This window comes from Mesocricetus auratus, unplaced genomic scaffold (genome assembly GCF_017639785.1).
Source record: "Mesocricetus auratus isolate SY011 unplaced genomic scaffold, BCM_Maur_2.0 Super-Scaffold_4256, whole genome shotgun sequence".
NCBI lineage: Eukaryota > Metazoa > Chordata > Mammalia > Rodentia > Cricetidae > Mesocricetus > Mesocricetus auratus.
In genome coordinates, this window is record NW_024429182.1 from 106,604,949 (window position 1) to 106,631,926 (window position 26,978).

A 26,978-nucleotide genomic window follows, 5' to 3' on the forward strand; every position below is an offset into this window, starting at 1 on the left:
ACAGCGAGGAGGACTCAGCAAAGTTTTCAAGCCACCCTGACCTTAAACACAACTTTCTTATGGCACAGAACGAAAGTCACAAAGAAAAAGCTCACCTGTGCAGGGCTGAACCAACCATGTGGGCAGGCACAACGTTCCCCACAGTTCCCCTTGCCTTTAGTGCTGGTCTTGTGGGGGCTTTTCCGTACACTGTCCCACAAGGTGACCAGCTTAGTCCTGTTTGAAGCCGGGCCCCCGGGTCCTGAAGAGGGCATAGTTTGAGAACTGTACCCGAGCCCCTGAGCATTCCTCTGCCAGCCACAGGCACAGTGGGCATCCCTGATGAGGGTGGGCGCACTCCTGCCGGCATCCATCCCATCGGACCCCCGGCTGCAGCTGTGTTGCTTGGTGAGGTATGCATTCATACTGCACTGATGCCTACTCTTTTCTTTGGTCAGCTCTGCATAGAAAGGCTTTCCCCCTCACACCCCTTTCTTCCAGGCAGTTGTAAAAGTCTTTTCTCTCTGTGGATGCCTCAGTATCTTTGACAGCTGCTATAAGCGGTTCATCGTGGGAGCAGAGGGAGCAGCGAGAGCAGCTCTGCACAGCATTATCTGCGGGCTGGTAGCTCTTTGTCAATAGATGACTCAACTCACAGAGCAACTTGACAGTATCCCTGCTCTAGGCAGAAGCAATCAATGCTCCACACAGCTGGGCTACAGGACTGTACACTTTGTTACAAGCCCGTTTTGGATGGAGCCTCACAGTAGCAAATACTCAACACAATTTGGCATTCTCGCTTTTCCCTCCTCCCCAATCCACACACGAAATACAGGTCCCAGGAAAAGAGAACTTTTTGTCAGAGTAGCAGGACCTTTTGAGAAATGATGCATCCAGGCAGAAACACTATCGAGTAAGCAGTATGAAGTGATGGGAAAGTTAACCTGGAAAGGAAATGTTCACTATTTCTGGGAATAACTTTTCCAGTTGCCAAGACATGGACCAAATCAGGAAATAATGAAATCAAAGCTTCAATATTAAAACCCAAAAGAATCAATTAATTTTGAAAAGATGATCAAGGTCACAGTGTTACACAAGCATCCTTTAAAAATTGAATTTAATTTACTTTAAATCATAATTACATGCTATAATGAAAGTTTATGTTCTTTGTACTATGAACAATTATTAATTCTATTTCTTTCAAAATATGATGACTTCTAAGATTCAAAGATGATAGGTTGGTTAAAGCAGCATTTTTCCTCACCCCAAATTATTCTGAGGACTTACTTCCAAATACTTTACTACAACAAGTTCTTTCACCACAAAGAGAGCCTGCATTTTAGACTGAAAGATGTATCAATCCTGCCATTCATGGTTTGGTTTACTAAGACATAATTTTCAAAATATTTCCCTAAAAGTGAGTGAAACCTATCCAACTTAAAGCAATTTCTTTGCAAAGAGGGCATGCCTATATTTCAATTTCAGTATGTTTGCTGAACACATTCATAGTATTTTCAGTAAAGGGAAAGGCTAAACACAACCAAGTGCTCCAAATGAAATGACAGACTTTGAAGATCCCCCATGGAAGGCCTCACCCTCCCTGGGGAGCAAAATGGGGATGGGATGGGGGTTAGTGGGGGCAGGTGAGGAGGGGAGGGAGAGGGAACTGGGCTTGATATGTAAAACAAACTTGTTTCTAGCTAAATACTGAGCTGAACTCAAATAACCCAGTGACAGAGAGGGAGGACTAATAATCATAGGGATCGAGGCTGGGCTTGTTTAACCCCCAAAAACAGCTGACCTGAACAAGGGGGAACTCTTGGATCCCAGGCTGATGCCTGGGAATCCAGCATGGGACTGATCAAGACCCCCTGAATGTGGATGTCTGTGAAGAGGCCTAGGTAATCTATTGAGCCTTGGGCAGTAGATCAGTATTCATCCCGAATATACACATGGACTTTGGACTCCCATCCAGCAATGCACTCTCACCCTGAACTCTTTGGGGAGGGTCTGGGCCCTGCCCTGGATGAAATGACAGACTATGGACACCCCCATGGAGGGCCTCACCCTCCCTGGGGAAATGAGGGAGTAATGGGGGGTTATGGGGGAGGGCACGGGAGGAGGGGAGAGAAAGGGAGATGGACCTGGAACTGACTTGTGAAGCAACCTTGTTTCTAATCTAAATTTAAACTTAAAAATAAATTAAAAAATGTAAAAGCAAAAAAAAAAAAAAGAGAGGGACCCTGTCTCAAAGGAATGAGGTAGAGAGTGATAGGACAGGTCACCCAATGTCCTCCTTATATCTCCAGTGTATGTATTCATATGGGTGCCTATACTAGTGCCTCCCACCAAATAAGTATACACACACACACACACACACACACACACACACACACACACACACACACAAAGGATAAAGGAATTAAGGAGATAATTAAATTTTATAGCGATACTTAAGTCAGCAAAGCACCAGGCATAGGCATTCCTTTTAGATTTTGATGCTAGATTTGAGATGATGTTCTTTATATGGGTGTTTATCTAATGTAGAAGAAAAGGATTAGGAAAAGGAGGATGGCAATGATTTGAACTATCAGGTAGAGACAATAATCATTTTCCCCCTATAAGAGAATCAAGGAGGCAGAAGCAATTTAAAACGACATTACAACTGAAGCAAACAGATCACTACAGGGTACTCAATGGGAAGCAAAGAGGAAATCTCTCCCCACACCATAGCCTATTGTCTTTATTCTGGATCAAGATATAACTAACACCTGAAAGAACTTCTGGCTTAAATAAAGCCCCAGAGAGCTTTAGACTTCTCTGATATCACCATGATGCATGGCTTCACACTGGCACTCGACACAATATGACAATGCCATCACTTCCAAATGACAATGTGGAGAACTGAAAACTGTGGATCCCTTTGATCTAATATAACCATAGCTGTTTCTCTGGTGGTTCAGGCAGGTATCATCACTCAAAGGCCCATTGGCATGTGCAGGGAAGACATGCCCCATCCTCACTCATTTTCGTTTCAAGGATAAGAATCAATCTGCATAGAGTAAGTTAGTATGCATCCATCACAGTTCTATGATGGTATATGCAGTATGTAGCCAGACAGGGTTTCCTGGATGGGCACTATTAAAGTGTTATAAATTATCACAGGATTCTAAATCTGCTATGAAGTGATTTTTCAAATGAGCTGTTTCTTTTCATCAAAAAGCCATAGGATATACGTTTCCATAAGTAGTAGATAAATAAGTAGCCTATGTTGCACAGCTAATGTTAACTTTCCCTCAAAGATACTTAAGAGCACAATAAACTTTTATGAAACTTACCAAGAGCATTTGAAATCATTATTTCACTTTAGTATGTATAAAGTAATTTTCATCTTCACCCTCTCCTTTCCACTAAAGATTTTTCTTTTCTTTTCAAACAAGACATTCAGCTTTCTACATCTGAAGACAGACCACTTATACAGATAAATATGCCCAACAAGGTCTCTGTACTATGAGACAGACCCACTAATTAACAATAATCCAATTTGATCATTTGTAATTGGACAGATGTAATAACCATGAGATGACATGAAATTCTAGTGAAACAAGAATTAGCAATGTTCAAGCCACATCCTACTTATCATTATGATTTAACTTGGGCAGAAGATGAACAGAGTAATGCCCAATGAGATATATCTTATTGAACTCTCTATGACCTGGCAGTGACTCTATAACAAGCCCTAGCCTTAAAGTGAGAGTTCAAAACTAATATCCTGGTCTGGTTTGTTTAATATAAATAAACAGCACAATGAATCACTAAATAAATTGAAGTGTACTAAAATATTATGCAGATTTTTTCTAGATAAAATTTCTTTCAGGCCCTTTGTCCATATGGGAAATGAAAATATTAATTACAAAGAGCTAAGTGCTTGCTGCAAGAGAACTGAAAAGCAGACGCTCTTTAGCTATCACAAGCAGTAAGTGAAATAATCATAGAATGCTATACCACGCTAGATAGAATCTTTGATTTGAAAAGTGAAAAAAATATAATGTTTAAATGCTGGCAAGTCAATACTATTCTGTATCTCTTTGGCCTTGATAACTGTAGGATGCAAGCAATTTACCTTTCAATTTGAGGTACCCAACAATATTTAAAATATCAAGACTATAAAATGACTTCCCAAATGCTACACCAATTCAGTAATAGATCTTGTGAGACAGAACTAGCAGGAATTCATAGTCAGTGGGTATGTTTCCAGGAATACAGAGATTTATCCCGGACAGCCATGTTGATAGGAAATAACAAACCAAAAAAAGAGAAAAAAAACTTTTAAATTCTCTGAAGATGCAAAAGCATATTTGAATTTGAGTGGAAATAGGGGAAGAATTAATCAGAATTAGTTATAAGACTAAATTATGAAACAGTCTTCAGGAAATGTGGACTTATTACATTCTAATGCACTTAGCAGCACCACTCCACATATCAAAACACTAATTATGTGACTTATTTAGAGATTCTGAAAAGAACAATAGTAACATTGCAATAATCTTTTCTAATCTGCATATTTTAGCAATTGAATTTATGTACTGAGCTATACCTCCACAAGTAATTTGTTCTCATACTCTGAGATTCAGCTAATTTCTGTAAGCATCCCCTGTCTCTCCCAGCACATTATGTTACACCATAAAGTAGCTATATTTGTCTATTTAAATATCTTTAGTATTTGTCTTTTTCTCTCACTTACAATCCAGGACTACCCTAGTATAAGCTAGCAAATTTACTAAGTTAATATTTATTTACTAAAATAAGTTGTAAACCATCCTATCCTGCCAATTATTTATCAATCAAGTCTCATTTGCAGTGTTCTTCATTCCCACAGATAGTGACATCTTTAAAGTGGGTGCATGACTCTGACCCATGTCCTGTGTGATCCTGTCTCTGCTGCATCCAACAGCCTGGTTCATGCTTCATTCCTCTTGTGTCTTCAATTCACCTAGAGCCTGAATACATCTTCTCAGGTGCAGCATGTGATCACTGGTCATGCTGCTTTTCTCACTCCAAATTATCACACAAGCTATACTGATTTTATTGTAGGCTTAACTAGGAGTTTTCTCTCTAAACCAACCCTAATGACACATGATCCAAGCAATGGGTTTATTTTGCATACCAGCTCCAAAATCAAGCTCCAAGCCTTGTTGTCTATTAAGTTGACATATCTAAGACTCTTCTATTAAGCAATTCTGGAGTCTTCCTTGCTCCCAGAAAGTCTCAATACCATCTACTCCAGGAAGTATTCTTGAACAGTGGCTTCTCTTGAGGAAACACCACACTTTCCTTCAATCTAACATTTATTTGGTTTCTGTGTTCTATTATAAGACTATAGTAATTGTATATAAAATAGGAATTGTGGTTTTCACTTGTCCATTCCCTTCTCAAAACATAAGTCATGGCCTTCAGGGTAAAGAAAGCCTCTCTTGTTTGCATCTGCACCTTCTTATCTCAGCATAAAGTAACAATTAGTGTTTAGTAAAACATTAAGGAGGAAGACAAAGTATTTTACAGTCACCACACCAGCATGAGTATTTTCATCTGTGGTACACCTCTCGGTGTAAAATGAATAAAGGAGTATTGTGATTTTAGGACTAAAACAAAAATAAATTCTCATGGTCATCAATTCAGTGCAGTACTTATTACGGCTAGCTACATGATTATTAAAACTTAATTTTGTGAAGAAATGTATTAATGGTGAGGCCACTGACATATTTGGTCTTGAATAGTACTGAAGTACTTTATTTATTTTATCAAGATACTAATTCATTACGGTACTTCCTGACAGCTGGATGTTTTTTCTCAGGTCTTTGTAAATATTCTCACTTTATTGGTAGTGTGAAACCTGGAATGTTTGTCTTCAGTTAAAAGTCAATTCCCTCATAATTGTAGGGGATGGAGAGATATCTGGATCACTTCCATGGGGGATCTTCAAAGTCTGTCATATCATTTGGAGCAGGGTCTAGGCCCTCCCCCATATGTCTAGGCTGAGAGAGTATCCCTCTATATGGAATGGGCTCCCAAAGTCCATTCATATTCCAGGGATAAATAAATAAATAAATAAATAAATAAATAAATAAATAAATAAATGACAGGCCTTTTATTTATTTTATTTTTCATGCTTTTGCTGATTTATGATTGACTTACAGCAAACTATATGTGTAAAGTATGTGATTTACTGATTGTTGGTCTTACTAAGCACCTGTGACGGTACCAGTTTAATCAACCTAAGATGCATATGTATTTATGTCAAGGTTTGGTTAATTCAAAAAGATAAAGGGGAATACACTAAAACTAAAATGATTTAATTCATTCCATTCAATTATAATCAATGAACTTTTTAAAAAATTTAATTTAAATTAGAAACAAATTTCTTCACATGTCAATCCTAGGTCCCTCTCCCCTTCAACACCAGTGGATGACCCCATACCCAACCAAACATGGGAAGCGGTAACTGAAATGAGTGGTCTAAAAAATAATGAATAAAAATTTATAAAAGGAGGACATGAACTTGGGAGGGGGATGTGACAGAAACTCCTGGAGGCCTTCTTAAAAGAAAATGAGGGGTGGTTATGATTAAGATATATCATCTACAAGTTCTTATAAATTAATTTTTTAAATTCTGAGTTATTAAATGATCACTCCAAAGTCTTGGAGTGCTACTCTTGACTGCTGGCAACCACCATTCTATTTTCTGTTTCTATGAATTAAACTGCTTTATATATTCCTAACCCTTCTGTAAATGTCTCATTTCATTCTTCATAATGTCTTTGAGTCACCTGTGTTAAAAATAGAATTTTCTTGTGTTTTGTGGTTAAATACTATCCCCCCCCTCTCTGTGTGTGTGTGTGATGGAATATGGTAGACAGTATAGATGTATAGGATGGATAGAGATAGATATTAGTATATAGACAAACAAATATATACACAGATACATAGTTACATAGATAAATACTGTCCATCTACTGATAGACATTTAAATAGTTTCCAGTCTGTTGGAACTAACTCTCAGTATACACATGACTACAACTAAGGCTTCCAGAGTGATAATATTAGAGGTGAAAGCTTTAAGGGGCAGGACTTAGTGAGTGGTCTGATGGGCATTATCTACCCTATGCTGTGATGTTCTGTCTTATCATGGGCTCAAAGATATGGGATCAAATGAACATGGACTAGAACTTCCTAAACTGCTAGCCAAAATAAACAATTTCCCTTTGTTGATTAATTAATTAATTATCTCAGGTATTTGTTATAACAAAAGTTGAGCAACATCCCAATTCCTCCCTCCCTGCACTTGAAGCATCATTGCTGGAAACCTTAAGTTGTCATACACAGAACTAGGGAGGCAACCAGAAAGTGAAACCAGTCTTTTGTTAAAATAATTTTACAAGCTTTTAGTTTTCATTATTTGTAATGGAAGGTCTCTGAATTTATTGAAATGCTTTACAAAAACCTTCTGAGTTAAAAATAAGGCAGACCCTGGCTTGTCAGAGGTAATTCATCTGTGGATTTGCTTAAAGGCAGAGGCATCGGTTAATAGAAATGACAGGCCCTCCTCCAGCTTAATAAGTTCCTCTCCTCAGAGCTGTAACAGTTGAATAAAGTTAGCTTTAATTGGCCTGGCTGTAGCTACTGTTTTTAAATTTTACATTAAATTAGTCATCTCCTTGGTGGTTCCATATGAGTTTTGCTTTTAGGTGTATTCATTTGATTTAGTGTGTATTTAGTGGGTGCCCATTTCATACTATGTGCTATGAAACTGTAGACAGGATAAACTTCTAGTGAGGGTAGAGGCATTAAATACATGAATGCACAGAGTAATGAAATGGCATATACGGAGACAAGATGTGGGGTCCTCCAGCAAGGTGAGTTTTATATATGGGCAAATTTGTCTTCACCATTTCACTGCAAGTTACTAAAGAGCTAGGGTCAGCCTTGACTTTTATACTTAGAATCTCTTTTTCACTTTCTCCCTCCCTTTAATATCTATTTACCTGTCATTGAACTGTACTTAGAAAACACTTCCATTCAGGACACATGCTGTAATTCAGAGAGTGTCACCAATTACCTGTATTTTTATTAGTACAGCTTGGTAAGTTTTCAGTTTTCATGATGGCATCATAGTAAGTTGTAAACAGCAGGGATAGCTGACAATGATCCTCTGTCAATATCTTTAGGTTTAATTATTGTTTTCATTTTAACTTAAGAAATGTTGATGCAATGCTACAAGGTGGCTTAAAATGTGACGTTGTGAAGTTTTTGTCTTCTATTATCAATTTTCATCCTTTCTATAAAGTTTGCCACACAGACTACTATGATATTACGATGAATGGCTGTCCTCTGCACCCATCATCATATCCTATTTTCAATCATCTACTCAATGGTAGGGATGAGTATCTGCTCACCTTCCCTGACAGGTCACTACTGTATCTCCATACAGGTTGAGCAAATTTTCATGGAAGTATAAACATTTGACTTCTGATGGCACTTTTTTCTTCTAACATCTGCCTGCATTTTTGAGCACTGTGACAAAGCTTTGAGCAGCATTTATGCACTTATTTTTCATTCATTATTGATGAGACAGCAACTCTAGAGTCAGACTTCTAGGTTCACATCCCAAGTCTGATCATATCAAATCACAAATTTGAGCAAGTCACATAAACTCCCTGAATTTCAGTTCTTCACCTATAAAAGAATTATTTTTACCTCAGCAGAATCTTATAAGGATAGCATGAGTTAATTTGACATAATGTCCAGTACATCATAATACTCAGTAGTCTACTGTTTTTCTGTCTGTCCACCTAACTATCTGCCTATTCACTCACATGCCAGTTTCAAAACCCCTCTCCATTCTAATTGTAAGGTCTACAGGTTGATATTTTAAAAATCTGCAATTTCCATGAACAGATCATTAATAAAGGTCAGTGATTTCAACTGAATAGCAGTGTTGTATATTGGTCCTAAACTAGTCTTCCTAACTCCCATTTTGAGGAAGGTGTTGCCTTGGGACAGATGAAAATAATAAAATCATCAAGAATACATTTATTGTTTATTGAACACTTAAGAGTCTCAGACATAGCATTTTTTAATCCTGGTTACTCTATATTATAGAAAAGATTCTAGTTTATTATCTGAAAATACATAGAATAGTTCTATAATTCTCTCATTGCTCAGAATTAATAAGGACTAGAACCTTCAATAAAACATAGGTCCAGACTCTACCTGAATTGTGCGATGAAATTGGTGCAAAACATTCAAAAGAGGGCTAATATCCAAAACATATGAAGAACTAAAAAATAACTAACAAGAAAACAAATTTAAAAATGGATACATATCAAAGAAGAATTGCCAAATGAGGAAATGCAAATGGCTGGGAAACAAATAAATGTTAATTATCCTTAGTCATAGGGAAACACAAATCGAAACTAGTTTGAGATCTGAATCTTACACCAATCAGAATGACTAATATCAAGTAAAAAGTGACAGTTCAGGCTGGGGAGGATGTGAAGCAAGGGGAACACACTCATACATTGCAATCTTGTACAATCACTTTTGAAATCAGTGTAGCACTACCTCGGGATGGGAATCGATCTCCCTCAAGATCTAGATATACCATCCTTTGACATATACTCAAAGGATTCTTCATCATATTATAGAGATACTTGGTCAACCATGTTCATTAGTTCTTTTTTCATAATAGCCAGAAAATAGAAACAACCTAGATGTTCCTCAACAGTTTAATTGATAAAGAAAATGTGTAACATTTACATAATGGAGTATCATTCACGTATTAAAAAAGATTAAATCATGAAATTTGCAGGTAAATGAATTGCGCTAGAAAAATATCACCTTGAGTGAGTTATCCCAGACCAAGCAAGACAAATATGGTATCTATTTGCTTATATAATTATATTGGCTATTTAGTTAACAATAAGCAAACTACAACCTGTAGAACCACAGAGGTTAGGTATAAAGTAAGGGACTGGGAGAGTGGACTTGGAAAGCAGACAGACATCTCCAGAAAAGGTAAATAGAACAGACAATTATGGATGGAGGTTTAGGAGGATCAAGTGGGGAGGGGAAGGGAAGATGGGGATGAAGTAATTGGTATGGAGAGAGAAAGCTAAAATTAGGAACCATTTAAGGGATAGTATGGAAACCTAACAGAGTAGATGCTTCCTAAAATATTGGTATTTCTAAATATATTTTAGGAAGACAATCTAAATGAAATTGTAAAAAAATATCCAGGAGACAGAACCCCAACTGACCAACTCTTGCACCAAATGAAGCTTCCAGTAGTGGGAATGGGTTACGTTCAGTTGAATTATTGACCAAAGGCATCCCATGGGAATGTCCTAACAACCCAAGGTGTTGTCAAGACTATAGGTTGCTCTACACAAATTCATGGCAAGGCCCCATTATTAAAGGTATCAGACAACTCATTGAACATGAAGAAGTCAAGCTGGTGCTGAAATAGAGCCTTAATCCCTACATTCTAACCTCTTTGGTGCAGGAAAGTATCTGCATGCTACCAAAAGAGAAAGGTATACACTTAGCCACAAATCATTAGATCGACAAAGCTGTTGTGTCTGAAAGATATGCTAGTGCAATCATAGCAACAAACTTGAATCCCTATTACATGAGATGGAACCCATACCTGCATGGATGATCAAAACCCTGAAACTAGATAGTCCAGGGACCTAGAACAAAGCCAAATACTAACGTTCTACTAAAAGAACATAACAATAAAGTGACTCCTAATGGCACTGTACTATACTCATATCAGTGTCTTTCTCAGCTATCAGCAGGGAAGCTTCCTCCTGGAGCAGATGGTAACAAACACAGAGAACCACAGCCAGACAATATGGAGAGAGTGAGAGACCTTGGAACATTCAGCCCTAAACAGAATATCTCTATCAAATTGCTCCCCTCAGGCCTCAGGGAACCTTGCAGATGAGGAGAGGAAGAGTGTAAAAGCCAAAGGGATAGAGGACATCAAGAAAATCAGGCCCTCTAAATCAGAGACTGAGGCAGCATGCACAGGGCCTGCATGGATCTCTACCAGATGGGGTTCTAGAGCTTAAAGGAGAAGTGGCCATATGCCCCCATTCTTAAGACAGAAGTTATCTTAATTGATAGGCACTTGCAAATGAAAAGTTAGTTTTCTCCAAGGAAGTGTCACTGAGGAAGTAAACTACACTTAAGGATAGGCTGCATGCCCAGCAGTAGATGACTAATAGAATACAAACTCATCAGCATATTTGGAGGTTCTTCCTCTTATAACATTAGAGTTTCATGTCTGTTTTTTTTTAATTTTCTTTCTTCACTTTCTCTGTTTTTATCCTACAGGTACTTTGGGTATATCATATACTGCGGCTTGCAGTTTAGTGTTTTAATGGGATTTCTGAGTATGTCAACAAGTGGGTCTTTGCAGATTTTTGTGCCATTTCTTGGGCTCTTTCTTCTGTTTTCTTTGTCCTATTCCCATGTTAGTTTTCATTTTGCTTTATTTTTCACTTAGAAGTCTGTTTGTTTTCCAATGAGAGACAGAAAGGGGTAGATTCAGATGGCATGGGTGGTAAGGAAAAACTAGGAGGAGAAGAGGGAGGGGAAACAGTAATTGGTATGTATTATATAATTGGGATTGGTATGTATTTCTGTTTCAATAGAAGAAAAAAGTAACATCTCATGTTTTGCAACATGTTTCCTTTTAAAATACTGCCAGATCCTTGACTCTTTTTAATCCTTCTAAAAGCTTTACATTGTACAGTGGAAGTCTGAGCTTTATTGTCATGAACTAATGCATGTAAGAGCACAATTAGTAAATGACATTGTCAGAGTCAAACTTTAAACCTCAGTGATTGTTCCAAAACCTGTCCACTTTTTCAGCCAGTTTCCCCATGGAGTACATTCCCTAGAATTAGAACTGTGATACCCTGTCACTCTCCTGCCAGTGGGCTGGTACAAAATGGAAAAACATTTAATAAACCGAGAACTTAAGTTTTTAATTTCAGCATCAGCATATGATTTGCATTTTCCTTCTCTGTTCCTATTTGCAGTTCCTAAGGAAAGGACTAGTTAGGACTTTGGGGTCTGATGGAAATGCTTTTCCTAAACTTGAAAGCCTAAATGAAATAAAGTTTTTGCTTTAATTATATTTTCGAATATAAGCATGGGAGCATCTACAGTTTCTGGCCACCTCAAGAAAGAGGTTTGAGTTTATATAAACCCCTTCTGTCTAGTTGTGTATCCTTCACAGCAGTTATAATTCCTATTTGCTGATCTCTGTCTTGGTCATTTTTCTGTTGCTGATAAAATACCAAGACCATGATAACTCATAGAAGAAAGAATCTATTTGATCTGTGGTTTCAGAGAGTTAAGAGTCAGTCATGACAGGAAGGCATGGCACCTGGCAGCTGCCCATAGGCATGGTGGCAGGAAGCAGAGAGAGGAACAGAGAAATGGTGAAAGTTTGAAAACTATCAAAGCCACCTCCAGTGACATACCTACTAGTGCCATCAACGGGGCACTAAGTGTTCACAAAAATTCAAGCCCCCACTGTTACATACTACCAAGGTACCAGAGATTTCGAATAGAAAACCTAATTCTACCAACAGTTCTCAAGTTAACATTATTATTCCTGTTTGATGATAAAATGAGTGTTCTGAGAAGGTAGCCAACTGTTCAAGCTCATATAGCTATTACACTGCAACCAGGCAGGCTGACTAAAAGCTCAATGCCAATTTTCCTCTTGTGCCAATTCCTCCTCCTCCTCCTCCTCCTCCTCCTCCTCCTCCTCCTCTTCCTCCTCCTCCTCCTCCTCTCTCTCTCTTTCTCTCTTTCTCTGTCTCTCTCTGTCTTTCTCTGTCTCTGTCTCTGTGTGTGTGTGTGTGTGTGTGTGTGTCTCATTTCCCCACTCCATCTTTTCCTCTTTGTCCAATATAAGTCCTTTAAATGTCAATCTCTGAGTCAAACTATGGAGGCTTTTGGAATAAAGTCAAACCCTAATTATACAAATCCACTGCTGATGAGAACATCAAACAGAAATGAATTATCAGCTACTTTGGGGTGGAGGTTTTCTGTGCCACTTGACAGTGAGTATTCATTTAGGCCTGCTGAGCCAAATGAAATGTGGTATTGTGCACCAAATGCCAAGATGCCCACTGTGAGACCTTCCATGGCAATCCTCTGTATTCTAGATCTCATTCAAACCAAGGGAACAGCTATGAATTGCAAATTACCTGTGTCCTAAGTTCTCAGAATTGGGTTGCTCCCCAGAGTTCATCCCTAGATGCACCAGTTGGAGGTTAGGAACACACATTGAAATTACATTTGGGAAAGTTCACCCTGTCCAAATTTGTTAACATACAATCAACAATAAAATATTTTCTGCAGAAGGCCATTTAGTTTGTCCTTGGAACACCTATATTTTAATATATGTGATTACTAAATATCACGATATATGATTTCCTAAATAATCATGTGCTATACAGTTTCTCAATTGCAGGCTTCCATGAAGTAGGTAATGAGTGGGAAACTAAGGGTAGTCTAATCACCTCAGTAGCCTGTGTTTTACTTTCTTCTATTAGGCAGACAGAATGTCAAAAACAGCACCTCCTTCTACCAGGCATAAAGGAGCACTGCTATCAGTCCTCAAAAGAGATCTTGAAACAACTACCTTGATACAAACACTCATATCCTTCAATGTCAGGGATACTGTACTGGAAGAGGTATGTGTACTTTAACCTTCAAAAAGCCCCAGACCACTGAATATGGTCACATCAATTTTACTAAAATAGAAAAAGAAATGCACTAAGAAGAATAACAATGGTACATACCTTCCCAGGAGGGAGAATTTAGTAGGGAGTCTTATGTCAGCGCTGTAGTGGAGGTATTTTTAAAAAATATTTTTACTGTTTTATGTGTATGAATTTTTGCCTGCATGTATGTCTGTCTGTGTACCATGTACATTTCTGAAACTAGAAGAGGGAATACGATCTCCTTGGTATTAGAGCTACAGATGTTTGTGAGTTGCCGTGTGAGTGCTGGGAATTAAACCTGAATCCTCTAGAAGAACAGTTAGTGTTCTTAACCAATGAGAAATCTATCCAGTCCCATGTTTTCTGGCTTCTTGAGTCTCAACAGAACCCAGATGAGTAGAGGTGCAAGTGTTTTGGTGTTTTGCACATTTTGCACATCTGACTACTATTTATTGTGTTTCTGCCCATCTTTTAGAAATCTCCATGTTCTTCTATTGCCTCTGTATTTTTGCTGCTCACATGTCAGCCCTTGTTACCATATACAGAATTCTACACAGAAAGAAAGCACCAGTTTTCCCTTACAGCTATTGTCCAAGGGGAGACCTTCTGAAAACACTGGAGTGTTTCTAAAAGTTAAATTGTACTGTTAAACATCTGTGCCCTCAAGGATTTCTCAAATAGCACAAACAATTTGCTTTCACCTTAAGTTAGACTCACAGTAATGTAAATGTTCTTATGATTTAGGGCTGTGCCAAGCAGTTTGGTCCACAGTGCATTTGGCATTTAATAGACAACTTCTTTTGTGACATTGCTGGTCTCTACTGTAAAAGTGCTGGCCCCTTTAAAATATAACCTAAATCAATCATTCTAGTTCCTAATAATTTTGGCAGTTGAATTTTACCTTTTAGTTGAAGTATAAAAAAGAAAGAAAAAAGTTAATTATACCTTTTATTCTTAAACTGAACTTCCTCACTAAGAATAAAGATACCCACACCAGAGCAGGAATATCAATTTTAAAAAAAAAACTTGGTTTTTGAACAACAGCAACAAAAGTTAGCCATAGTGATGATTCTAACTATCTTATAATTGTTTAAATTGCAGTAATCTTACATCTGAGTACAAAGTGTGTGATGCTTAATATGCATAATATATTCTGTGAATTAATTTATTCAAGATATGAAATTCTAGATAAAGTATTTAAGGAGACCATGTGCTGGAGAAAATTAGTGTTACAAATACAGTGTTATTTTTAAGAAAATAAGCTTTAAGAAATGGTACTGAATTGCGTGTGTGTGTGTGTGTGTGTGTGTGTGTTGGGGCTTGCAGTCAAGAAAAGGGTGTACCAGTATTGCCTAAGCTGTACTGTCTGCCTACAGGTGTGGCATATTCACATGCTGTGGAGGCTAAGAATATCTTCCTGATGTCAAATATTAAACATGGATTCTCAGAACAATACACTCTGGATTCTTCAGTAGAGAGATATTGAGAACGTGAGATGGGTAAAGGATATTACCAACATTGCTGTGCATTTTACTCATGCTCCATACATGTTAATTTGCCTCTGTTACTCACTGGAAGGCACACTGGAATGTACTTATTAGACAAGTTCACCTAACACAGTTTTCTAAGAAAACTGTCAGCTTTCAGATGGAATGTCACTTGTTGGCTATCGAAAGACCTAAAACCTATTTGTCCATAAGGCTAAGAACTGAACAGAGGAAGCATTTTGAGTGAGTAAATACTAATTTTCCATCTATTATAATTCAGCACTTTACCTGACACCCAGTTTGTAGCAATGTATCAGATGGCCACCATAGCAGGGGTGGCAAGGTATTGATTTCAGACTACAGGGGGAGCATTTGAGCAAACAACATTGAGACCATCATTTCATTGTGTCTTTAGATCCAGTGAGGGAGAAGTGTAGAGACAATCAAAGCATATGAGGAAGACTCTTGGGATGGCTTCTCTGAGAAAACAGCATTTCAAATGAGAAAGTCAGTACATATGGACGTTGCAACTGCTCCACTCAAGATGAATTTGGCAAATAAAACAGGAGGGTGTTTTGACATGAATATACCACCACAGAAAAAGTTGTATTCTAAGGCACAAAGAGTAAAAATTATAAGCCTCCAATTTTTTTATTCTTTGTAATTACTTCCATTTAGAATAAAGTAAGGCTTTTTTTTCACCACTTAACATCAAAGGCAAGGCCTTGCATTTGTTAGTTGAGGGGTTTGTCACTGAGTTATATTCCTGCCCTCCTTTGTTTTGCAGTTGGGAAAAGGTGTTAGTAAGCTATTCAAGAAAACCTTGAATTCATTTTGTATCCCAGGTAGACCCTTGAATTGTAATAATGAGCTTGTGCTAGTAGGTGTCACACAAATCCTTATATTTTAAGTCCTTTACCATTAAAAAAGGAAAGAACAAAGCAAGACACTGAAGTTAAACAAGTAAGAAATAGAATATAGAAAGGCAGAAAAGAAAGGAATGAAAAAAAAGTCAGGAGAACGGAATTTTAAATGGTCTGTATTTGAAGAAAATGAAATGCCCATTATTTATTGTAGACAAGATCTGAAATCAACTTAGTAGGTATCTCTACAGAATGAATGGATAAAAAGAATGTGAGATGTGTGTGTGTGTGTGTGTGTGTGTGTTTGATAAAACCTGGTGAAATATTGTTCATTCACAAAGAATGTAATTATACTATTTTGGGGGACAATGAACAAAAGCAGAGGACATCATATAAAAATGAAACAAGCAATATGCAGACAGAATAAATATTTTCTCTCATAAGTAAAACCTGGAAAATAGAGAAAGGTGAACTTAAACTGGAAGGAAGACTGTTTGATGAGAGGAAGAGTTCAAGAGGATGGAGGAGAGAAATGAGAGTAGAATAAAGGAGAAATAGGATGGATGGCAGGATGAATGTGTGGTAACCACAAGTATGAAAATATAAGAGTGACCATCAAAGATCTATAATCTATTAATACTTATAATTAAAAAGAATATACATTTGTACTAATATAGTTGATAAAGGTAATTTTGCTTTTAGGCTGACCCTTAAAACATAATTCTCATGTTTTGATAAGGACATAATTTATGTAATATTTACTGGTGAATTAAATAAACAATACTGATAGATTTCTGAGGAATTTCTCATCAAACATACAAGATAATATGGTCCTTGTAAAGCAATGATGGTATGCTGGAGCACTTACAAACACTAAACATGGAGTGTGATTGTACCCTAACTCCCTGAGATGCCAGTAGTGTAGCTTTTAATGCATGAAGTCCTTGAGAGCTCCAGAAGAGGAAGAAATGGATTTGAAATCCAGATACTCCATTAAATAGCTCAGACCAGTCATTTGACCTCTTTTAGCCTCCCTCCCATCATTTGGAATGTGAAGATAACGATATTCCTCTTAGGACATTTTGAGTAATAATTTGGTAAAAGTAAGATGAATAAACAGCTCTGTACCCACTTGTATGTTGCACAAGTTCAGACTTGAGAGTGACTTACTTTAAAGGCTGAAAACAATTTGGAACTGTCAACTCCAAGAGTAGTCTGGATTAAGGTATTTAACAGCTCAAGCCTTATAAGGATTATGCTTATGATGCACTTTTACATAAAATTTTATTCCTTTTTTTCATTTTTTGTGAATTCAAATTTGGACATGTTTACCAATGGGATCACTTGTTTATCTTTGAAGTTCCATGCTTTCCTGTATCTTTAAGCGTATCTTTACTTTGCCTATTACAAATCTTCCTTTAACCAAGGTGATGAGGAAATACTAAGATGCATACTGAAACCTTCTATGGAAGGCTTCTTCCCAGTTGGATGTGATCATAACTGGGGAAATGTAACTTCTTGACAGAGAACTTTTCTAACTTTTCCCCTCCTGTAAAGGGAAACCTTTTCCTTGAGAGAAGCCTTCCCGCCAGCCTGGTTCTAGAGCCGCATCAGTCCCAAATAAACACACAGGAGGCTACATTAATTATGAAGCTGTTGGCCTTGCTTGTTTCTTCCTGGCTAGCTCTGACTTAAGTAATTACCCCATAATTGTTAATCTAAGTATTTCTCTTACCAGAGAACTTTCCAGGCTTCCTACCCCATGGCATTACATCTTGACTCTCTGTGTTTCTCCTTCCCAGAGTCCTTCTGGACTCCTAGTCCCACCTATCTTGGTTCACTATTGACCAACAGTGCTTTATTGACAAATACACAGGACTTCCCCCCAACATCTCCTCTTTTCTGTTTAAACAAAAAGGAAAGTCTTAACTTTAACATAGTCAAATTATATTTAACAGAACAGTTATCAAGTAAGAACATAGTTACAATATTTTAGCAACATTTAAAGAAAATATCATCCATCCCATTCTTGTGAGTCCAAAGTTCTATATGTAGCTTATCTTTTATGATAACTAAAGAAAACTATAATCATAACTATTTGTCTTCAACTCCATCAAAGACCACAGAAGGATAATATATAAACACTAGGATTGACAGAGACATCTTGCTACCTGGACAGTCACCCAAAGTTCCTCTGTAACATTGGAGCATCCATCTTCAGCCCATAGGCCACAATGTGTCCAGAAGATTTCTCAGCAAAGCAGGAAATTTCAAAACTGTCCATCTGCATTGGCAGTCTGTCAGTCATTTCTCTGTGTCCTGTAGAAAGTCTCGTAGACTCTTCCATGAAGCAGGAACCCCGTAAGACTGAGTTTAGCAGTCATTTTCCTGTGGGTCCTGCATGTCCAGATTATACAGCAACTGTCAAGCAGTCCAGGAAAAAGCAGTTTCTTGCCCAAATGGCTAATCTTGCCACGTTGAAAGCAAACTTGATAACGAGTTTCTTTGATGCCCAACTTCCTCTCAGACGTAATTGGTGCTGCCAGGAGCAGATATTTCTCATTGTCAAGAAAAACCCTAAACCATTTTAAATGCCATTTTCTGAAGGTCTTTGAAAGGTTTGAAGGTTGTCTATGTATCTCAAATATATCTCTGTATATCTAGAAAACCTAACTTACCTAACTATAAGTTCAGACTATTATAGGTATCTATAGTCTGTATTGAATTATGCATTATGTTTTAAAAGATCAGTATAAGCACAATACTTAATCAAGAGGAGAAATATACATATCACAAAATTGACCTTGAATTTGTATCAATAAATGAAAAACCATACCAATACAAAGAATTCATTTCCATGCCATAATCCCCTTTTTCCTTTAAAAAGAGATTGGTTGTGATCATTAACCAATTATAAACAATCCCATTTGAATGAAAACAAAGATTTATAAACAAGATGGGAATTAGGACTTCGCTCATTCCAAACTGCTTCCTGCTGGAAGGGGGCACTGTTCATACAATAGGGATCATGACAAAACTCAGAAACCTGTATAAGTCCTTAGTTTCAGGGTCTGTAAGACTGCATCATCTTAGCTGTTTCAATTGTTGGAACATCTGGTCCACTGCTTCTGGGGGTCTTGGTTCATCAAACCACAGAAGCCTGGAAGGAATCCTCAGCTTTAAATTTTCTGTAGAAACATAAACAAAAACTCTTTTCCCAAGTAACATATTCTTATACTTAAATTTTGAAGTCAAGGAATTTCCAAAAGATATAAGTTGATTTAATTTAGCAGCATTTATAATCAAGTGTACTTTAGCAGTTGTTCCTTCCTTAGCAATGAAAAAACTGAAAAACACAATAGCGTACAGTATCCAGACTCTCTGTGTATTTTCCATCTTTACATGGCTTAATTATTTATCTATTATTATTACTTTATTTCTTTTACTTTTATTTATTTTTTGCTGAGACAGGGTTCTCTTTGGAAACCTGCCTACCTCTGCCTCTGCAGCAAATCCTGCCAGCGTGCACCATCACAGCCGGCTTCTCTATTTACCACTATGCCGTTTGGTTTTCTCTCTCAATCTTACATATATTTTTAAACATACTGTAAACCTTTAGATGTTTTTCTTCATCAAAGTCTGACTTTACTGTAAATCTTTATGTTTTTCTGGCCACGTGTCTTATCTGTTAAACCGCGGCTGTTTAAATTGCAGTTTTTCCAAGATGGTGGGCATAAACGTGACTCCAGCTTACTGCCTCAGTCCATGCTGACATCCACCAAAAGCTGCTGGCTTGGAGATGTGGTCACTGCCACTTCCAGCTGTATGTATAACTTTTCAATTGTTAGCAGAGTCTCTTAAAAGAACCTTCAGGAAGCCTCCCTTAAGCAAGCTGCATGAATCTCGGCTTGTCGCTAGCAAAACAGAGCCCACCTAAGAAAAATGCTGCTACCAAAAAGCCGTGCTTCTCTCTGTCCTTTTGTTTCTAAAATTTCTTTAAAGCATTTGTCATTCTACGTGGAAATTCAATCCCGCTTCTGACAACCATTTGTAAAGGGAAACCTTTTCCTTGAGAGAAGCCTTCCCGCCAGCCTGGTTCTAGAGCCGCATCAGTCCCAAATAAACACACAGGAGGCTATATTAATTATGAAGCTGTTGGCCTTGCTTATTTCTTACTGGCTAGCTCTAACTTAAGTAATTACTCCATAATTGTTAATCTAAGTATTTCTCTTACCAGAGAACTTTCCGGGCTTCCTACCCTATGGCGTTCCATCTTGACTCTCTGTGTTTCTCCTTCCCAGAATCCTTCTGGACTCCTAGTCCCACCTATCTTGGTTCGCTATTGGCCAACAGTGGTTTATTGACAAATACACAGGACTTCCCCCAACACCCTCCTATTCCCCAATCTTCTGTTGGGATCGGTGTCTCCTGTAATTGACTGAATTCTGTTCCTCTCAGGCATTCAACTCCATATAGGCTTGTCCCACCATATTTGTCTACCCAACTCAGACCGTGAGTCTTAACGCTTACCACCTTACTTCAATTCACAGTTAAATTTCACATGAGAGATTCCTTTTACCCAAACCACCAAGGCCCATGGATAAGCTTCTTGTCCTGGTTTCCTTTCTTGACTCCTTTCTTTGGTTCCCTCTCCATTCCTCAGCAGGGCTATCATCTTTAATAGTAAGTCATGAATCTGCAACCATGTGAAATGACCAACACAGCTCTCCAGAATCCAAGAGGAAGAAAACAGTCAGTCATCCAAGCCTGAAGCAGGTCTGTGGTTCTGCAGTTCAGGATTGAAGAGAAGCTAGGTAAAGCTGACAGGGAGAGAAGAGCAGAGAATCCAACCTTGGCAAATTTGTTGACTTTATACTTTAAATTTCCAAATTCAATCCAAGGGAGAAATAGATATTCCTGTCTCTGTTTCTCTCTTTTCTTTGTACATATACATAACACATATAAATATATGAATGCACGAACAACTTTATATCCAATTGTCCCTTGGTACTCAAGTATATGGACATAAATCTGTGAGACTTGGTTCCCTTTTACAAAATGCACAAGTTTCCAGATCACCTATGTACTTCCATGAAACCAAACTCATTTCTAGATTCCTTATAATCCATAATACAATGAAAATTGCACGATACTGTTTATGAAATATTGACAAGGAGAAACGTACATGTTTATTACATATACAATTATATTTGTCATTTTAGTATTGTAATAATTATATAATTATGATTCTCCCAATCTTGAGTTGAATTGAATGGGTAGCTGTGAATCTCAATATACTAAGGACCAAATGTGCCTGACCACATTATGTTTCTGTGAGTCATTATCAGGATAATGTTCTTTCACCTACTCTTTCATCCTCTTACTACAAGTGTGTTATATATAAACATAGACAAGTTCAATCAACTCATGAGCTTTAAGTTTTATATGCGAAAATCAGATAATTAGAACACCACAGGGAACACAAAGACAAATTTATCATCAGTTAAGTTAGTTCAAGGACAATTTTAATTCTCTAAACTTTTTCCAATTAGATACAAATATAAAATTTATGTATATAAATATATACATATTCTCTGAAGAGTAGTATCAGATTTTGCCTGTTTTTAATCTTATTTTAATTTGGTGATATTTTAAATATAATATCATGTCAATAATTATCATTCATTAATCAAGTGAGAGAAAACTTAGGTTTAAGTGTTTGGATAATTTTGTATCACCAATCGGATCAGCCATCTCTGATGGTGTTTTTTTTATCATTTTTTATTTTAATTTTAAATAGCTTGTTTTACATGTCAATCCCAGTTCCCTCTCCCTCCCCTCCTCCCGCACTCCCCTTCCCCCCCACCCTCCCACCCTATTGCCAAATCCTTCCACATAGGGGATATCTAGAGTCTATCATTTCACTCTGGGTAGGGTCCAGGCACTCCCCTAAGAGTCCAGGCTGAGAGAGCATCCTTCTTTGTGCTATAGGCACACGAAGACTGTTTGTATTCCAGGGATAGACACTGATCCACAGCTCAGGGCCCCATATGTTGCCCAGGCCTTCTCGCTGACACTCACATTTGGGGGGTCCAGATCAGTCCCATGCTGGCCTCCCCACCGTCGCTCTGGGGTCCAAGAGCTCTCCCCTGTTCAGATCAGCTGTCTCTGCTGGTTTTGCCAGCCCATTCTTTGCCAATTTACTCATCCCTCCTCTCTCTCTGTCACTGGGTTCCTTGGGTTCAGTTCAGTGATTAATTGTGTGTTTGCCTCTGCTTCCATCAGTCACAGGATGAAGGCTCCCGGATGGTTATAGACATCAAGTTCATTATCAGGAATGGGCATTCGAAGTGGTCCCTCCACTATTGCTTAGCTTGCCAATTGATCTTATACCTTTAGATCACTCGAGGTCACTCCGGTGCCTGATCTGTCTTCTATCCTATGATTCCCTCTTCCCCCTATCCTACCCCCACCCCCTCAACTTCCTGTCCCCCCATGACCAACTCTCTTCCTCTTCACCCCCTCTCTTCTTCCCAGCTCCCACTCCGCCCACCCCTCGCTGTGTTCCCCATCCATTCAGAGGATCTTGTCTCAATCCTCTTCTCTTGGGTACTATGCATATATGCATATCTTTTAGGTTTTAAAGCCATATGCACTGCAGTTTTTAGCCTTCCTAGTGTTCAGCGAGGTTTGCCATAAAATTCCCTACTTCAGTGACTCAGAGTTTACTTAACATAACGCAAGGCATTCAAAGACCTTAGAAAGAGGATATTTCTCTCCAACTATTAAGGAAGACACCATTTTACAAAATACCATGTGGTACAGTAAGCATGGGTTTAACTGAGAGCTGTCAGCTCAGAGTTGGTACAAAACAACCAGCTGGATGTTCCTCCCAGATAAAAACAGATCACCAGAAATGGAAGCAAGCGTGAGAAAGTGCTACCAGCAGGTAACTAAAGTATCACCAGTGCCCCACATTCATCTTGGTACCAGAATATGAAAAAGACAGATACACAATTGTTCATTCATTCATAAACAAGTGTTTGAAAATACTGCTTGAAGCAAATAACAAATACAAAGAGATCAAAGTCCCAACTTACACAAATCCTATACCTCCACTGGTAAAATAGTTCACAAGGATTTATACTTCAACCACACTCTTTTCTTTATCACCTGGTAGGATCCTCACACAGCTTCTTTCCTTAATTAACTCTACTGTATAAAGGGATTCTACCCTCTTCTCTAATTCAGTGGTCCTCAACCTTTCTAATGCTGTGACCCTTTAATACAGTTCCTTGTGTTGTGGTGACCCCCAAAATAAAATTATTTTCATTGCTACTTCATTACTGTAATTTTGCTACTGCTACGAACCATAATATAAATATTTTGCCAAGTGGATGTAACCCATAGGTTGAGAACTGCTATCTTAAACATATAATTGCTTTAAAAACTTGGCATAATATTTTGCCAATACTCCTTTTACTAGGGCTTTAATAAAAATATCTATAAATATAGGAATATTGCAGATAGCATTTCCCACTGGACTCTTGCTTCATCACGTTGAGTATACTATCAAGGAGTTTCTGTTCCCTGCATATGCAAAGTTCTAGTTAACATTCAATATATGACATGTGTAAATGAGCGTTAAATAAGGCAGTGTAATCTTTAACACAGTATTTTGCTACTTGTAAATTAATGTGGATTTCCTAGAAGTAGCATTCATTAAAGATATTTGTGCTTGTAAATATCAAAACATGTTTATGTCTACAGAGAGCAATGGTTCACTTCCCTTCACGTTTATATACAAAGGTTCCCATGGCTATCTTGATCACATGCACTCACTTATCATAAATAAATTTAGAATATCTTTTCTGTCCTGTTCCACACAACTCTTGCAGCTGTTACTTAATTTCCTAGACGTTTCTTTTTAATTTAGCTGACTTGAGTAGAAAGAAAGCTATCAACTTCAATAAAACTATTGGTATTTTGTCAAAACAAGGGAAGCAGCATGAGACAAGGCCACATTTATGAAAAATTAATATGCCAGTGATTGTTGTAATCATTACTTTATCAATCCTTTACATAAGGTAACACTGTTCACCATTTCCATTCTAGGCTTCGAGGTGAAGTTATAAAGGTTAATTACATTCTGTAGTTCATACACACACACACACACACACACACACACACACACACACACATATAGGATATTCAACAAATATTTACATATCCCCACCAGGAATCAAACCTGTTTGGCAGGAATTCTATCCTGGAACTACATGTAGCTAGCTCTTCCTTGCCTCTTCTTATCTTTAAAGTTCGTGTGTGTGTGTGTGTGTGTGTGTGTGTGTGTGTGTGTGTGTGTGTGTGTGTAATTGGACCTGTGTGCATGCCATGTCAAGAGAATTTTGGAGCTCTATGAACCAGAATTTCAGATGTTTATGTTATGTGTGGCTTGTTTTGTGGGTGCTGGGATCTGAATTCTGATCATTGTTTCGCAGCAAGTGTTTTTAACCTTTGAGATATCTATGCAGGTCCTTGTCTCTTCATTTTAAAGAGAATGCTAGAACAGAAAATGTAAAGGGTTTGGGGCTAGGTTCTTTGCTTTCTGTTCCCTGAACATGTCTTACACCAACATCTTTCCCACATCTATCTACTTGATACAATTATGGATATGTTAATAATTCAAGCCTAGATTATATGCCTTTTGCTTACTCTCTCTGGGAAGATGACCCTTTTAAGAAGCACTGCTGTTTTGGCTATCCTGGGTCTTTTGTTTTTCCATACAAAATTGATTATTGTTCTTTCAAGGTCTGTGAAGAACTGTGCTGGGATTTTAATGGGGATTGCATTGAATCTGTAGATTGCTTTTGGCAGGATTGCCATTTTTACTACATTGATCCTACCTATCCAAGAGCATGGGAGGTCTTTCCATTTTCTGAGGGCTTCTTTAATTTCTTTCTTTAAAGATTCAAAGTTCTTACAATACAGGTCTTTCACTTGTTTGGTTAGCGTTACCCCAAGGTATTTTATGTTGTTTGTGGCAATTGTAAAGGGTGATGTTTCTCTGATTTCTCTTTCAGCCCTTTTATCATCTGTATATAGTAGGGCTACTGATTTTCTTGAGTTGATCTTGTAGCCTGCCACTTTGCTGAAGGTGTTAATCAGCTGTAAGAGTTCCCTGTAGAGTTCTTTGGGTCATTGTTGTAAACTATCATATCATCTGCAAACAGTGAAAGTTTGACCTCTTCCTTCCCAAATTGTATCCCCTTGATCCCCCTTTGTTGTCGTATGGCAATAGCTAGAACTTCAAGTACCATGTTGAAAAGGTATGGAGAAAGTGGACAGCCTTGTTTTGTTCCTGATTTTAGAGGAATTGCGTTGAGTTTCTGTCCATTTAGTTTGATGTTGGCTGTTGGTTTACTGTATATAGCTTTTATTATGTTTAAGTATGTCCCTGTTATCCCAGATCTCTCCAAGACCTTTATCATGAAGGGGTGTTGGATTTTGTCAAAGGCTTTTTCAGCATCTAGTGAGATGATCATGTGATTTTTGTTTTTCAGCTTGTTTATATGGTGGATTACGTTGATGGATTTTCGTATGTTGAACCATCCCTGCATCCCTGGGATGAAACCTACTTGATCGTGGTGAATGATTGTTTTGATGTGTTCTTGGATCCGATTTGCCAGTATTTTATTGAGTATTTTTGCATCAATGTTCATGAGGGATATTGGTCTGAAGTTCTCTTTCTTAGTTGTATCTTTGTGTGGCTTGGGGATCAAGGTTATTGAAGCCTCATAGAAAGAGTTTGGCAAAGACCCTTCTGCTTCTATTGTGTGGAACACTTTGAGAAGAACTGGTATAAGCTGTTCTTTGAATTTCTGGTAGAATTCTGCACTGAGGCCATCTGGACCTGGGCTTTTTTTGGTTGGGAGACTTTTGATGACAGCTTCTATTTCCATAGGGGTTATAGGTCTATTTAAATTGCTTATCTGTTCTTGATTTAGTTTTGGCAATTGATAGCTGTCCAGGAAGTCATCCATTTCCTTTAAATTTTCGAATTTTGTGGAGTACAGGTTTTCAAAGTATGACCTAATGATTCTCTGGATTTCCTCAGAGTCTGTTGTTATGTCCCCCTTTTAATTTCTAATTTTGTTAATTTGTGTGTTCACTCTCTGCTGTTTGGTAAGTTTGGACAAAGGTTTGTCTATCTTGTTGATTTTCTCAAAGAACCAACTCTTCGTTGCATTGATTCTTTGTATTGTTTTCCTGGTTTCTACTTTATTGATTTCAGCCCTCAATTTGATTATTTCCTGGCATCTACTCCTCCTGGGGGAGTGTGCTTCTTTGTGTTCTAGAGCTTTCAGCTGCGATGTTAATTCTCTGGTATAACTGTAAGGCAGCCCACAGAATGGGAAAAAATATTCACTAATTCCACATCTGACAGAGGGTTGATCTCCAAAATATACAAAGAACTCAAGAAGCAAGTCTCCAAAACACCAAAGGACCCTATTAAAAAGTGGGCTGCAGAACTAAATAGAGAGTTTTCAATAGAGGAGTCTAAAATGGCTGAGAGGCACTTGAGAAAGTGCTCAACATCCTTAGCCATCCGGGAAATGCAAATCAAAACAACTCTCAGATACCATCTCACCCCTGTCAGAATGGCTAAAATCAAAAACACCAATGACAATTTATGCTGGAGAGGATGTGGTGAAAGGGGGACACTCCTCCATTGCTGGTGGGAGTGCCAACTGGTTCAGCCACTTTGGAAATCAGTATGGAGATTCCTCAGAAAAATGGGAATAAACCTACCACAAGACCCAGCAACTCCACTCTTCTGC

The 26,978-nt window shown here is 37.9% G+C and overlaps 1 protein-coding gene across 11 annotated transcripts in view; it reads right to left on the bottom strand.

The window, feature by feature from the left end:
• The window catches only part of Dlg2 (discs large MAGUK scaffold protein 2), a 1,919,116-nt gene that overhangs the window by 725,200 nt on the left and 1,166,938 nt on the right, over nucleotides 1-26,978 (bottom strand). For 2 of the 11 annotated variants that reach the window (XM_040732017.1, XM_040732009.1), the window contains exon 1: nucleotides 96-576. The exons of 7 other annotated variants lie outside the window; for them this stretch is intronic. In XM_040732017.1, coding sequence (XP_040587951.1) covers nucleotides 96-404 — 309 coding nt within the window. In that variant the 5' untranslated portion in view covers nucleotides 405-576. Of the gene's footprint in view, nucleotides 1-95; nucleotides 577-26,978 lie in introns of those variants that run through there. 2 more of the 11 variants (XM_040732019.1, XM_040732015.1) reach the window with 1 other exon arrangement.